The sequence below is a fragment of the Galeopterus variegatus genome, unplaced genomic scaffold (assembly GCF_000696425.1).
Source record: "Galeopterus variegatus unplaced genomic scaffold, G_variegatus-3.0.2 Scaffold198, whole genome shotgun sequence".
In the NCBI taxonomy this organism is placed as follows: Eukaryota; Metazoa; Chordata; class Mammalia; order Dermoptera; family Cynocephalidae; genus Galeopterus; species Galeopterus variegatus.
In genome coordinates, this window is record NW_007726309.1 from 124542 (window position 1) to 139655 (window position 15114).

General features: G+C 51.4%; 1 protein-coding gene across 1 annotated transcript in view; it reads left to right on the top strand.

Annotated features, from left to right (window-relative positions):
• LOC103584396 (B-cell lymphoma/leukemia 11B-like) overlaps positions 1 to 15114 on the top strand; it is an 83192-nt gene that overhangs the window by 23303 nt on the left and 44775 nt on the right. The window contains exon 3 of the mRNA XM_008565420.1: positions 7783 to 8016. Coding sequence (XP_008563642.1) covers positions 7783 to 8016 — 234 coding nt within the window. The remainder of the gene's footprint in view (positions 1 to 7782; positions 8017 to 15114) is intronic.

Below are 15114 nucleotides of genomic sequence, written 5' to 3' on the forward strand. Positions count from 1 at the left end.
CTGATATATGTGTGTTTGTGTGTGTGTATGTGCATATATATATATATATATATATATATATACACACACACACACAATCTCATATATAATAGATGTGCATACACACATTTTTCTAGCTAGTGAAACACACGGCTTCACCTTCTGTTGTCCCCAGGCCTATCTATTCCAGGATCATGGGCCCCAATTTGGTGGACTCTGCCTGCTGAGGTCACCCCAGAGGAGACATATTTGTTTTTCTGTGCCTCGGCATCCCGGCTGGAGGACAAGTGGTGGTGTTTTATTTGCATTCCAGTAGTTTAGAGATCTCCGGGGGTTTCCCCGAGAGAGAGGCAAAAGAAGAGTCCATGCTGCGTGTTTTCCCCTATAGGTGCCCGCTCAGGGGGTGGAAAGGTCAGCTCCCTTCACGTTACCCTGAGTGGTTCACAGAAGTTGGTTCAGGGGCACCCTTCCTCCCCAGCAACATCTGAAATCTCCTCTGCTTTCTCATGGGGGTGGGCGGCGGGGGGCTTTTGGAAGGCCATAGAAGGTGTTGGAACTTGTAATGTGACCTTACTGATCCTTGGCTCAGGGTGCAGAAAGGGGATCTGCTGCCCTGGAATATTTCAGCTGCTTGCATCTTGAGGAAATTGGGGTTGGCAGCCATCGAAACAGGTGCTTTTGGACCCGGCAAAGGGGTGTGCCTGCGCGCGCCGGCTTCTAATTGCCAGATGCAGCTGCTGGGGAGGACGTTCTCTTTCCAAGCCCTGGTGGAAGGATGAAAACAGGTTTTGATAGTGTCGTTGGGGGGCACGACCGTTCCTCTGCCTCGCCTCTCCCTTTTCCGGGATGCATTAAATGGGCAGCATGTTGGGGAGTGAAAATAGTTTGAGCGGTGACTCACTGCGACAGATTTCAGGAGTGCTCAAGGAGGGAGGAGCCTGGAGGAAGCAGCCTGGGGTGCTCCAAAAGATGTGTTTCCTGCCTCTTCTCCGTGGCCAAGCCTTCTCGCGGTGGGTGCAGGAAAATGACTTGGTGTCCACACAGGGCTGTGGGTGGCGAGTGGGAGTCTCTGAGTGGTCATCTGGGGAAGTGGTAATGGGGGCGGCCTCATGAGCAGTTGCCCACATTCCTGGAGGCCCCTGGAAAGTCCGTCTCCCTTCCTGCCGCCTGGCATCCTGTGGTAGCCCTCTCTAAGTGCAACCGGGCCCAGGCAGTGGAGGAAGGAAGCCAGGCAAAGCTCTTCTACTTGCGTTTGACTTCCCTCCCTCCCCAGCCACCTGCAAGGGCTGCTGTCTTTCAGTGGGCAGCCTGCGTGCGTAAAGGCCAGACGTGGATTTGACCTCTGCTTTTATCTCTCCTGTGTAATGACCCTGAAGGAACTCTTTCAACACAGCTGTGCAAACCCTCGTGACACCCCATTTTCCCTTTTCACTGCTTTTCTTTCAAAGCAAACAAAACCCGTGGCACCCCCAAACCCAAACCCATGGCAGCAAGGGACTGGAGACCTGTGATGGCTGTTGGGCGTGCCAGACTTAGAACAGAATCCAGAAGTGGCAGAGGGACTCAGGCGTAGAATTTCTAGGTCCCCCAGTGCTCCGGGGCAGTGAGCTGAGCCACACCACATTCTGGTTCACTCTCTGGTCCTGTCTTGGGAATCTGTCCTGGACTTGTAGGTTTTCATGGCAACTTAGAGGTGTTCCTATAAATGCTTGGAATTCTTTTTCTGCCTTGTTTATTATTATTATTATTATAATTATATTTTTTACAATGAAATGGAAAGCAAGTTCCAGTCTTCCCTGGTTTACAGACCTTGGTAATTAGAAACTAAGAAAAAGAAACAAAATAATACCTGTAGAGTGAAGGAATTTATTTTTTGAGTACCCCCCTCCCTCAGACCTGCGTAGCTCTGAAATTTAGCAACAAAGAAAGCTTCTTGGAGTCCTTCGTCTCCATTCCTGTTGTCTCAACCACTCACCGCCTCCCCCGCCTCCCCCCAAAAAAAAGGGAGAGAGAGAAAGAAACAAATGGTGGGAAGGCCAGGTCTTGTGGGGTGAGTACCCAGTGCCTGTCTCATTTAAGGTAGCACTCCACTTCTTTCAAATAGGAAATTGCCAAAATGGATGTCATCGGCTGCTAATTAGATGTATTTTAACTGCAGGATCATTTTACCAGCTAATACTGTTATTATGTGCTTCAATGTGAACCCATGGTGGAGCTGTTAAAATATGAGCGTGCGGCCTTAGCAGACAGTTAATGGAGCCTGCGGGATTGGTGGAGGCACTTTTCCTCGGTGGCAGCTGGTCCCATGGTATTTTTGGCTGTGATCATGCCCAGGCCAGGCCCTGTGCTGAAGGTCTGAGTCCTTCCAATCTCTCAAGACAAGCCCTCGGTTTTTTCTGTTACCACCTTCTGTATGTGTTGAGACCAGGGCCTGAGTCTGAGGAGATGCTGGGCTCTCCAGACGGTGGGCACCAGTGGTCAGATCCCCCACCCCTAGAAGCAACAAACGACCACAGGTATGGCTGTGCCTACCCAGGCCAGATCACTGCGACATGGTGCCCAGAACAGGCAGGCCTGAATCTCAAGAGCTGGGTTTCCAAGTCTGCCGGCTTCCCCCATCTTGTCTCTCTAGCAAACCGGAAAAAGAATCCTAATTTCCCGTTGGGGTGGGAGGAGGTGGGCTAGGATCAGGGTAATGATCCTTAAATGTGAGCAATGCACTTGACTTCATGCGATGTCTGTCCTCCCTGCCCCCCGTCCCCCAATAGGTAACATTTTTATCATCCTTAAGACAAAGTAGCTGGCAAAACATTTAAGCGATCGGAGAGAAATGTTTTTATTTGCCCGCTTGCGATTTGGGTTATGTGCCTATCTTGTTTATGGAATTTGGGGCTGCTTTTCCTGCAGTGTGTTCGCCGCTCAAATCCTTCCCGGCCCCCATCTCCATATTTCTGCTTGCTTGTTCTTTGTTAATCACTTGGCAAGCGCTTATTTGAATATTAAAAATTTCTTTAATCATCAAAGGCAGGAGCACAGTCTCATGAATATTCATATTTTCCCCCCTCCTCAGACTGGATTCTAGTTCATTACCCTGCAGTAAAAGCCAAACAGCCATCAATCGCCCTCATTACAGGCTCTGGCGTTTTGATTGGCTGCCTGCTGCCCAGAGCTTTTTTTTTTTTTTAATTTTTCCCCCCTTCTCCTATGAGCTGTCTTGTACCTGCCAACAACCAAAAAAAAAAAAAAAAAAAAAAAAAAAAAAAAAAAAAAAAAAAAAAAAAAAAAAAAAAAGAAAAAGAAAAAGAAAAGAAAAAAAATCAACAATGCAAGAATACATTTCTCTGGTTGAAAAACAACTTTGCAAACTTGTCAAACAGTCTTGTGGCTTGCTGCCGCTGTAGCAGCCACCACTACCACCTCCCTTCCCACGTCCTCTCCCTACACTAAAAAGAGAAAAAAAAAAAACAACCCAGGATAAAAGGGATGGGGGGGAGAGGGAAAATTAAATAAATAAATAAAAAGGGAGAAACTTGAGCCTCAGAGATGAATATTTGTCAAGAGAGTTGACGTAAGTTTCATTTGCATAATGACTTTGTACTTCTGCATTAATAAAATTTGCATATGAAGCCATGTTAATTACTCCTGATCATGCTTTTTGCATTCATGCATAGTAATTTTCTCCGACTTGTGAGAATTAATGTCTTGGCATGGGGGGAGGGGGCTCGGGGACTGTCAGGTTCCCTTGCCAGTGTCCCTTACTCACAAGACTGGGCTCCCTGTCTCTCCTTCCTTGATCTATGACTCATTTCTGCACTATCAGTAGGAGTTCTCGGCTTAAAAAACGTATCAATTGAAAGGCACCAGGAGGGAGAAAAATAGACATCTCCTGCACCGTGTATATTCCTGACCACCTCTCTCTAGCCGGGAACATGGAGTCTGTAATCCTCCCATTTGGGAGGGGATGCCCCACAGGATTCAGCGGTGGGGAAGGCTCGCCGTTCCCCTCAAAACCAGGCTGGGGCTTTTCCAGGCGTTTCTGTGTCTACTTGCTCACAGGCGGTGGGCGTGTTCTCTGGGTTAGTGCGCATGTGTGAGGCATGAAGCTGGAGCATCTGCAGGGTCCCTCTAGAAGGGACATGGATTACAGAATGCTTAAAACCCATGAAAGCATTAAAAATGATCTTACACCCTGTTTTGGAGCTTACGAGACATTTTAGGGGCCTTATCCTTAGACATTTTTGGGAGGGTACGTCTTTGTATGATGCATAGAATGAGAAGGTAGTTTCTGAGCTCCATAAGGCACATGGTCCTGGGCACTTTCTTCAGCCTTTCTGAGCCTCAGTTTCCTCATTTGTGGGAGGGGGATCATAATACTGACCTCATGGAGGCTGCTGGGCTTACATGAGATAATATAGGTGTTAATTGTTTATTTCTTTTTCCCTATTTAAAGTGAACTTCCATGATAAGAAATCCAGCCAGCTAGGGTTTTATTTTTAAGCCACCTGGATCCCACATAAAGCTGAGCTGGCGTCTTGGTGTCCCCCGCCACATACCTCGGTGCACGTGGGTCTGTGTGAATTCCAGAGGGGTACTGGTTTAGACCTCAAAAGAAAGTGTTTTTTTTTTTTTCTTTTAAGAGTGCCTTGCAGGGCTTTGCAGGGTGCCTACCAGTGCTCTGTTAGCCTGTGAAAATAAAATGAATAATGAAAGATAGGGACCATTTATTTATTGTTTACGAGATGCCCTGCTCTGGCTCAGGGTTGTCCTGACCCTTCCTTTAAAGGTGAGGGCACTGAGGCTCTGAGAAGTGGACAGGAACTGACAGAGGAGGAATTCGAACCCAGGCCTCTCTCTCCCCAAGGCTACGTCTCTCTGAGCTCTGGGGGTTTTCTCTGTGCGTGTCTGGGTGCACAGTCTATGTCACCGGGTCTCAAGTGCTCTTTGAGTGCGTTCTAGATTTCCTGGGTATACTTCTAAAGGCAAATACCCCTTCCCGGAGGAAGGGTGGGGGCTGGGAGGTGGTCTGGACAGGTACTGAGGCCCAGAGACAAAAAGTCCTCACCTTTGGCCTTTTTTTTTTTGCATTAAGATTCATGTAATGTAAAATTCACCATTTTAACGTGTACAGTCAGTGGTTTTTGAGTATATTCCCAGTGTTGTGCAGCCATCACCACTGTCTCATTCCAGAACATTTTCATCACCTCTGAAAGAAGCCTGTACCCACTAGTCCTCACACCCTTCTCCCCAGCCCCTGGCAACCATTACTTTCTGTCTCACGGATTTGCCTATTCCAGACTTTTCACATCTGTGGAATCATACAGTATGTGGCCACTGTCATCACTTTGGCTTTTGCAGTAGCTTCAGAAGAGGATTTCTTGAGTTCCACCTTTGGGCAGAGCTCTGGGTTTAAGCTGCCCCAATGAGGAAACCTTCCCCAGGGCGGAGAGCCCCAGAGAGGCCTCATGCAGCTTCGCATTAGAAGTTCTTCATCCAGCAGGCCGTCCCCTGTCCCCACTGATCTGGTGCCAGGGGCAGGTGGACTTCAGCGAGGTCAGAGTTCCAAATGAGGCCCTGTGGAAAGCTGACCAGGGGGTGGCCCGGCTCCCCACTCTATGCACCCTATGCAGAGCATTATGTGTTTCGTGAATTTGCCTTTATGGACTCTGGCCTAAGCCCTACCTTTGACTTTTCCAGGAGAAGGGTTTAGCTAGACTGCTCCCTTAGCACTTGGGACATCTGTTACCAGGCTGCGAGGTGCTCCTGTTGGTTTCTCAACCGTGATAAGTGGTGCTAGCTGTGTTGTAGACTCAGCCAGAACCCAGGAGCCAGAGCCTGGATTTGGCCTTTTGCAGCTGCTGATGGCTGGATTGAGCCTGAGAACCTCAGGCTTCCCCCACCCCCGCATGGCCCTTGCCCTCAGGATCCTGGGGCATCCTGGTAACCTTGCACAACCCCACCCCAGCTGTACCCCTAGAAGGAAGCAGAACATAACCAGGTTTTGAAGATACATCTGTATTCAAGTCCCAGCCCCCCCAGAGCCCTAGTTTCCCCCCCATGGAACAGGTATGGTCTTCCTTGCTGAGTGAAGTGGTTGTGCGGTACTTGGCACAAAGCCGCTCTCATGGTTATGGATGATCCATAGCTCTCCGTGGTATGAAGGGAGGGCCCACATGGGGACTCGAGACTAGTAGTGGACAGGGTCAAACACACAGTATTCAGTGCTGGGGGTTTCAGTCAAGGACCGGCCAGGGCGGGCTTCCTGGAGGAGGCAGGCAGCATTGGCCTTGGCTGCTGACCTTCCTTGGGGGCCTGCGCTCGATCTGGGACATGGCTTTCCGCTTAGCATCTGTGGCTGCAACTGCTTACCGGTTCCTCAGCCACGCCCTTCCGGGGCTGCTGCGCACTCAGAAATACTCAGGGCCTAGCCTAGTGTGGGATTCATTGGCCTAGAGGGGCCCGAGTGGTGTTGGTGTTAGCTTTGGCCTCTTGACAGGACACTGACAGCCCCCAATCCTCATGCCAGAGGTCTTAAGCACTCTGATGTCCCCGATCCTGGATAACACACATTTAGGAGGTGCAGGGGTGCAGAGGAAGAGCTCTGGTTCTGGAGCTGGAAGCTGGAGTTTTGACAGGGCTGGCTGCTGGTGTCTGCAATTTTCTTGCAGTCATGCCATCAGTCTTCTGGTCTGTGCAATGGGTATCCTAAGCCCCTGCCCCTGTGGGCATGTTAGGAAGCTCAGGCAAATGAAGACTGGTAGTCTCCTGGCTCGCAGTGGCTCTTCTTGGGCTGGGGAGGTCCTATGTGGGGGCCATAGGGTGGGCGGATCCCCACCCGGGCAGCCTGTGCTGGGAGGTGGGGCGTCAACGGCCTCCCCGGAGGAGCTGGCCGGGCTCAGCTGCCCATCATCTTGTTGATGTTTTCTTTCTGTCTCTCTGATGCCTCCCTGCTCAATTATTTACCCAGGGAATTTGGGCTTCTTCACTTGTGGTTTTGGCAAGGGCTTCACACAAATGTTTTGCCCTGGTGGTCTCTTAGCCATTTAAGATAAACGGCCAAATCAAACGCAGGCCTTGCTGGGGAGCCATGGTGAGCCGTGGGGCTGGGCGGAGCTGAGGCAGATGGTGAGGGGGTGGGTTCCAAGCCAGGGCAGAGACATTAAAAAGGGAGTGTGCAGTGCCAGGGTTTTCGGGCAGGGCGGGGGGTGTCAAAGCCTTCTGAAAGGCACTGGGCTTGGGTGCTGCATGCTCAGTGCTTGGGGCTGGAGAGAGACACTAGCTGGCGATCATCAAGGCGGGAGGCTAACCAGTGCCCAGACACTGGGAGGTGGACTTGAGGTGTCCCCAGCCTGGCCAAACAGCCCATCCTGATGTAGCGAACAGTGGTGGCTCTGAGCTTCCTAACTCTTCTGGGCAGGGGTGGCCCAAATTTTTGGAAACAAATTCCCAAATGGAATCTGCTCCAGATCACTCCAGTAGCTCCCACATGGGGTGTCCTTCCTGGGAGTGGGGCCCTGAGAGCCCCTATTGGCCCCAGTCCCCTGCACAGAGGTGGGGGTCCTGGCCTCCAGATAGCCCAGCCTGGCAGCTGTGGAAGTAGGACTCTCCTCAGTACCCCCTGCCCATCTCCCTGGCCCCTTTGCCCTACCTGTGCCCCAGTCGCCTTCCCTGCAGGGCCTGGCACCCCTGGGACTTCCTCCCTCGAGGGCAGCCTGCAGCCCTGTGCCCTGGGCCCACCCTGCACCCCCTGCCCCCTGTGCAGTCCAGGGCCCGACTGACCAGTCTTTTCTATTGTTTTTTCTCCAGGGCCGTGCAGGCCTGCCCAGCCGCCAGCGATGGCCCCCATAGCTGCCTCCTCCTCCCACCCTCACACATCGGTGATCACTTCACCTCTGCGGGCCCTGGGCGCCCTCCCGCCCTGCATCCCCCTGCCGTGCTGCAGCGTGCGCCCTGTCTCGGGCGACGGCACTCAGGGTGAGGGGCAGATGGAGGCTCCCTTTGGATGCCAGTGTCAGTTGTCAGGTAACAGACGCCGCCGCGGTGGGGGGTGGGCTCCCGGGGATGGCGGGATGTGTCCTGGGCAGAGCTGGGCAGGTGGGAACCCAGGAGGAAGCAAAACCCCCACCCAAAAAGTATTTGTAGGGTGTCAGGGGAAGTGGTAAAGGATGTCAACAGAGCCGTAAGCCAGTGCCCCATCCCCATGGGTCAGGCGGTCCCCCCCCCCAGTCTGAGAGTCTCACTCCCAGAGTGCACCTCTCCAGCCTCCAAATTTCATCTCTCCGGGCTGTTTAGCTAAAGCTTAATTGGATAACGCTTAACATCTGAGGTTTTCTTCTGCCCTTGCCACTGCTACCCTTCCCCCACCCCAGACACCACCCCCTGCCCCGCCCCAACATAGAGCTAGGAGAAGATTCCATGGTTGTCTGCGTATATCACTGGAGCCGCCCAAAATGCTGATTTTCTCTTTGGGAGAATGTGTTGCCCATTAAGTTTAAGGAAAAAAAGTCACTCAAAAGGAGCCTTTTAACAAGCTGCAGCCATGGGAGGGAGTGAAACATCACGGGGTGTTTGTGGGGGCAAGGGGCTGAGTACCTACTGTGTGCCTGGCTCTGGGCCAGACTCTAGACCTGTACATTGCAGGGGTTTGCACTGACTCTTGCCTGCTCCTCTGGGAGGGCGGTGTGGCTGTCCATCACACAGGTGGGCAGCGGGGGAGTGTGGCCACACACAACCTGGCCTCTGCTACATCTCCCTTTTGTCCCCAAACAAAACCCAAACTCCTGCTCTGGCCTGGGGTCCCTGGAAATTTGTGGGATCTCATCCCAGCCTCTCCTGCGCGGCATCTCGGCAGGGCCTGCTGTGAGCCACACTGGGGCCGTAGGAGCGAGATCCTGACACTGACACACGTGGCGAGTGGCTGTGGTCTGTTTTCCGTGGCAGAGGCCAGGAAAGGAGAGGGTGGGTACAGAGCTGTGGCAGATTCGATTTGTCCCTGCTTTGTCACCAAGCACAGTGCAGGCATTTTCTTGACTTGAGTGGTGAAAGGAAAACGATTTTTATTGGGTAGGTTTTGTGTCTAATTGAAGCTGTCCCAAGGGATGGTCCCTGTTGGAGCCACAGACTCGGAAAAGGCCACAGGCAGCCTCTGCTGCAAGGTCAAGAGCTCCCTGGGCCTTCTGCTGGTGGGGTGGCCTGCAGCCTTTAGTTCCCCCACCCCCTGCCATCTATGACAGGTGGTGACATCATAAGATCTGGCTTCCGAGGAGAATTCTGGTTTCTTACTGGCTTGTGCCTTAAATGCACAAAGTGAAGACCAGAATCACTCAGGAAGGAGTTAGTACCACTTGCAAAGAAATTGGCTCTGTGTCCTGGGCTGCCCTGGTCCCCAGGGCGATGGAGCAGATCTGTTCTGTGAGTCTGTAGAAGACCTTGCTTACTGAGTGAGGGATGCCTGCTCCGTCTGGGCGGCTGTGCTGCTCTCACGGCTTCCTGTAATTAGTGCTGCAGTCCCTGCAACTACTCAGGGGGCTTTGCTATCAAAGATCAGCCTGAGTGTTTATGACTGGACTCGGTCAAGTTCTGTGGCGCAGAAACATGATCTCCTCACCAGAGGTGCACACGGGGTTTGCTTAACCCTCTGTTGGCTCTGGCCCTGCTTAGAAGCTGCTGAAGTAGATGAGATCCAGCCAGGGGACTGAGCACCTCCCTGATGTGGCCAGGTCCTCTCAGCATCTTTGCGCAGTGTGTAGCAGGAGCTGTTACCATGCTTGTTTCACAGATGGGGGAGAAGAGGCTTGGGGAGGGTGAGTGTCCAGGCCAAGGTTGCAGAACTGGGATTTGTCCTTGGGGTGCCTTCTGACAAGGCCACCTGTCTTCCCACTGAGGATGAATGATGTTTCCATTGCCTTGGCTCCAGGTGAACTCTGCCATCAGCATGACCTCATGTACTCTACCTGGGTCCTTATATGGACAGAGTATCGAGCTAGGCATGTGCTGGGTTGCTCTAGGCATTTTATGGGCATTCTTAAATTTATTCCTTACAGCAACCTAACACTTTGCTCTCGTCACTTTACAGATGAGAAAACCAGGTTCAGAAGTGGAAGTCTCATAGCTCTGATCCATTCATTCATTCATGCATTCATTCATTCTTCAACTTAAAGCCTTTTCTCGGGCACCTAGTATGTAAGCACCATGCAAACAAAGGAAAAGTTGGGCAGGGCGGTGGGGAGGTGTGTGTCCTGCCCTCCTGCAGCTTACAGTCTGGTGGGCCATGGAGGAGAGGGAATGGGGACTTGCAGTAAGGGTGATTTGTGGGGTAAGGAAGAGCAGAGGGGAGGTGGCAGAGATAGAATTTGATCCTGGGCTCCTCTCCCAACACCTGCTTCATCTCTGGCCCTGGCTCATCTTCTGGCTTGGAGGCCTTCTTGGATTTTAGGACTTACAAGGGCTCAGAGCCCCAACACTTGATCACAGTGCTTGGGGAGGGGGGTGAGGAAGGGCAGTGTCCTGTTCCTGAGTCGGGCCAGCAGGGGGCTGAGGCCCTTGTCCTTCTGCAGGAGACTGTCCTGATGGGCCTGCTGTTACTTCCTGCCCTCTGCTCCGATGTCCAGTCCTGTTCTGTTTCTTCGTTTGGCCCCTGTTCAGTAGCCTGCACCAGGCTGGGCCACCATATTTTCTGATCAATTGCAATACCTGAAAATATCCTATTCCAGTGGTTTGTGTCCCTTTGTGGTCTCTGTCCCCAGCTCTGGGCTGTTTACTTAAATGTTTTTAGTGCCTGTTTAATTAGGAGTTGGAGTGGAGTCGTTAAATTCCCAGTAACCCGTTAGGAAGAAGCAGTCCTCTGTGAAGATGGAGCAGGGCGCCTGCTCACTTTGTTTTGTCCGTCTTCGGATCGGGATTCATTGAACCTATCTCTTCAAATTAATACAGGAAACTCTAGTGTAAACGTGCTTCACACAGGTTAATTGCATGCCCGTGAACGCATTCACAGTTATTTATAGAAGGATGTGATTTCATGGGGGAGAGGACCGCACAGGTTCGTGTTTGTGTACATCCTGGCCAGCAGCATCCCAGACAGCTCCGCCTCCCGGGACCCCAACCCCAAACCTCCTTCTGATGGGAACAGTGGGGAGAAGGGACTTGGGGGACGCTGCTTCATTTCGACTCCGCTGAAACATGGGGCTTTGAGTCTAGATGTTCCTGAGCGCTGAAATTTCTTCTCTGAGAGATTCCACATAGAGGATTTGGTAAGGTGGCTGTGGAGCCAGGAGTCTCAGGCTGTGGTCCTGGCCCTTACTCCAGCTGGCCAGTGGCCTTGAACAAGTCGTTGCCTCTCTTTGAGCTTCAGTTTCTCCTTCTGTAAATATATATTATATATATGTATATGTGCATGTATGTAACATTTAAAAACGAGGCTCCTTGTGTTGGTCTCTGAAACACATCAGTGTGGAGCTGCTGTGGATGGACTGGGCGTGGGGCTTGGCTAGGTCTCCCAGGGCAGGGAGAGGGGTATTCAGAGAACAGTTTGAAAACCACTGGGCTTTGGCTCCCCCGAACCCTTCCCTGTTCTGAGGCTTCCATGACTGGAAGGTGGTCACCAGAGTGTATCATATTCCCGGGGGTGTACAGCTGTGTCACCTCAGACAAGTCGTTTCCCCTGTCTGTTCCTCAGTTTCTCCATCTGTAAAATGGGTAATGATAATACACACTCTGAGGATTGCATGAGGTCATATAGGCCAGGTGCTGAGCACAGTGCCTTGTCCTGAGAGAGCCCCATGGAAGCTATGATTCATGCACAAGCAGAATGGGTTTCACGATGTTACATTGTTATGCATCCAGCACGGTGCAGGATCTTACTTCAAGCTGTATCCCGGCTTTCCATTCTTCAGGGTGGCTAGCCTCTTGGCTGGCTCAGATCCTGAACCAGCACTGGGATGTGGAAAAGGAACTGAGACACTTCATTGCATATTTAAAAGCTGCAAATGGTCATCAGCTGTAGTGATTAATACATGCGCTTGGTGAAGTTCAAGGTCTCACGCAAGAACACACAAGATCCCAGCTCAGGGAAGTGGAAGTGTTTGGATTTAATAGAGGGAGTCAGTTGCAGTCATTAGTATATGCTGAAATCACAGGGCAATCTTGTAAAGTTAAATTCAATTTACTTTTCTACTGAAATTGTGCTTGCTGTGTTATTTAACTAGTCTGGGGTTTCTTGGCATGGGTTAAAGGGACAATAAAGATAAAAGAATACCTGTAAGTAAATAGTAGGTTTTAACAGTAGAATCTCTCATTCTCTCCTCCTTCAATTATATCCCAGTGTTCATTTTGTGTTGGTTTTATAACCAGAGCCATCCAATGAGATGCTGTGGATTAGACCACCCTAGCTGTGGAAGCTTGATGCAATTAATACAGTCTGTCTGGAAAGTGGCCTTATTTCTGGAAGTTTTATGTTAATGATATGGTCTGTGCTTTGCACATTTCATACTAGAACAAGGAGCAAGCTGTAGTTTCATTCTGGACTGGGTTTGATTAACACCGGAGGATCAATGAGAAGCCACACGGCAGTGAGGACAGAGATGGCAATGCTCCCCAGGCCCTGCCTCGATCCGGTGCAGGGGATGCCAGAGGCACCCCAGGAGGGTGTCAGAGACTCCATTGAGACTCTGGAGGGAGGGGTGAGTACAGGGGTGCAGAAGAAGAGAACCGTGAGTGTGGGTGTGTGGACAGAGCTCCGTCAGTGGGAAGGTTGGAGAACATATTCACGGGGTTCCCTTTGCAAAGTAACGTTTGTTGTTAGGGTCTTTCTGGGCTAGCCAGGTCCCAGTCAATGGGGGTTGGCTCACTGCAGATAAAGGGCTTTCAGGGGAGTTATTAAAAATTTAGAGAGTCATCTGTACGCCTTGCGATGTCAACATCGCTGAAGGGCTGGTGGTCATGGCGTTTACAACCCAGCATTTACAGTATTGTTGGTGATTCCTGCACATGAGCTCCCGTGGATCCTGCTCTGGATCACACTGCTGCAGGGGTCGTCCTCCACCGCCTGCCTTTAGAACCCAGGTGCCTCCTGTCATGATCGGACGCAAGGCCAAGAGAAGCCGTGGAGAGATGCAAGGTGGTGGAGGTGGCCTGTTCTCCAGGGCGGTGGGTGGCAGGGCTTTGGTGGACTCCAGAAGAATCCACTGTCCAGCGTAGTGATATCTGCTTTGGTACCAGCAGGGGCCAGAGGAGCTGGGGAGTGGTGGCCAGAAGGACCGCATTGCTGCCCAGACTGGGGTGGGGGCACCTACCAGCGTGACTGTCCTTAGATAAAAGGGGTCCCAGCAACGTCCAGGAGCAGAGACCACTGCAGCCTTGCCAGATTCCATCTCACTCTTCGAGCTGGCCCTTCAGACATTCTGAAGACAGAGCTAAATCAAAGAATTCTGTTCAAATCCATACAAGATGTTGCTGTTTCTCTGCTCTGACAGGAGACGCATTTGGAAGTGCAGTTTCTTTCTTTCTTTCTTTTCTTCTTCTTTTTTTTATAGCTGTCTTAAAAAGGAGTTTGGCTGTTTAGCACAGCTGGTGCTCATTACATTATGCACTGGCAATAAAATAGCATGTGTAATTAATTTTTAATGCAGCGCTGGATGCAGCGCTTTCAAGCAGTTAGTGGATGTGAAGAACCAGCACTGGCCACGGACATCAGAGACCTCAAAGGAAGACAGCCACATTCTCCTTTAAAGGGAATCTGAAAGTGGCAGAGGGGGCTGGGTGCTGCCTTCCACGTGGTCCAGAAATGGGTTCACCCTCAGTGACCTGAGGCTTGAGTGACCAGGCATCCCCAGATCATCTCATCCAACCCCTTTATTATACAGATGGGGAAACTGAGGCAGAAAGTTGGGAAGAGGCCACACGACATGGGTGGCAGAACTGATCCAGACCCAGGTCCCTCAGGCTCTGCCCACTAGGCAATACTGCCCCTCTTGAGTTCATATTGAAAACCAGAAAAGAAAATTCATCATCTAGAGGAAGCCACTTAAAAATCGATTTCTGCATTACCAGGAAGCTCAGCGAGAAACCTGTAATCAGATTTGGCAGCAGGTTGAGTTTTACCTTGAGGATCCCCATGTTTGGCCTCTTGGACCTTCCATTATGCCGTCTGCAGCCAGAGTGCTCTTCTGAGCATGTCCTAGGTTTGAGACATTCTGTGGTTGTGCTTTGATGGCTGGCTGCCCCATCTCCTCAGGGCTCAGCGTCATGGACACGTGCTTGAAATTCAATGTCATTATGGACCCATATTAGAGGAAGAGCTGCAGGCATTGCGGGAAGCTCTGGAGATGGGCCACCCTTGTCCCTGTTCTCAAAGTGATTGGGTATGCATCTGTGACCCCAGGCTGGCCACGTCTTCTCTCCAAGCCTCAGTTTGCTCACCTGTGAACTGGGGACACTAGAAGGACCTGCTCATCATCCCCCTGTTGCAAGGTCCACCAAACAGCTGCCATCTCAGGGCAGTCATGGCCAATCCCCAGCACGTGGGGAAGCAGAGAAAACAGAGAAATGTGAGGGGAAGGAAAGAGAAAGCTGAGCTGTTGAAAAGCACTTTGATATGGGGGCCCTGGGGACCTCGTGCCCCATGATGACTTATCTGCCATCTCTTTAAAAGTCACTTGTCTGGGAGTTTCTTATCCTGAATGAAAGAGAAGGAGGGGCCACCGTCACCAGTGTTCCTACAACTTGCTGCTGTTTTCTAAAGGTCCAACTATGTGTCAGCACTGTCTTAGGGGCAATACCTCACCCTGATAATGCCCCTAAGAAGAGGCAGCCCCTGCTTTTGCTCATGAGGATACTGAGGCTCAGAGAGGCCAAACAACCTCCCCAGGATCACACAGCGCAACAAAAGTGGAACTGAGATTCGGACTCAGGTCTGGCCAGCCTTAAAGCCATGCACGTAGCCGTCCCCTCCAGCTTCCTGTTGGGCTGCGGTGGCTGCTTGGACATGGGGAAATGGAGCTTGCTGGTGGGAAACCATCAAACTCAGCCATCATCCCTGGGAGGGTCCCCAAGGTCTTCCTTCATTCACTGGTCATGCTCATGCCTGACCCCGGGATAGATGTGGAGGATCCAGAAATGAGCGCAATGGGGTCCTTGCCCTGG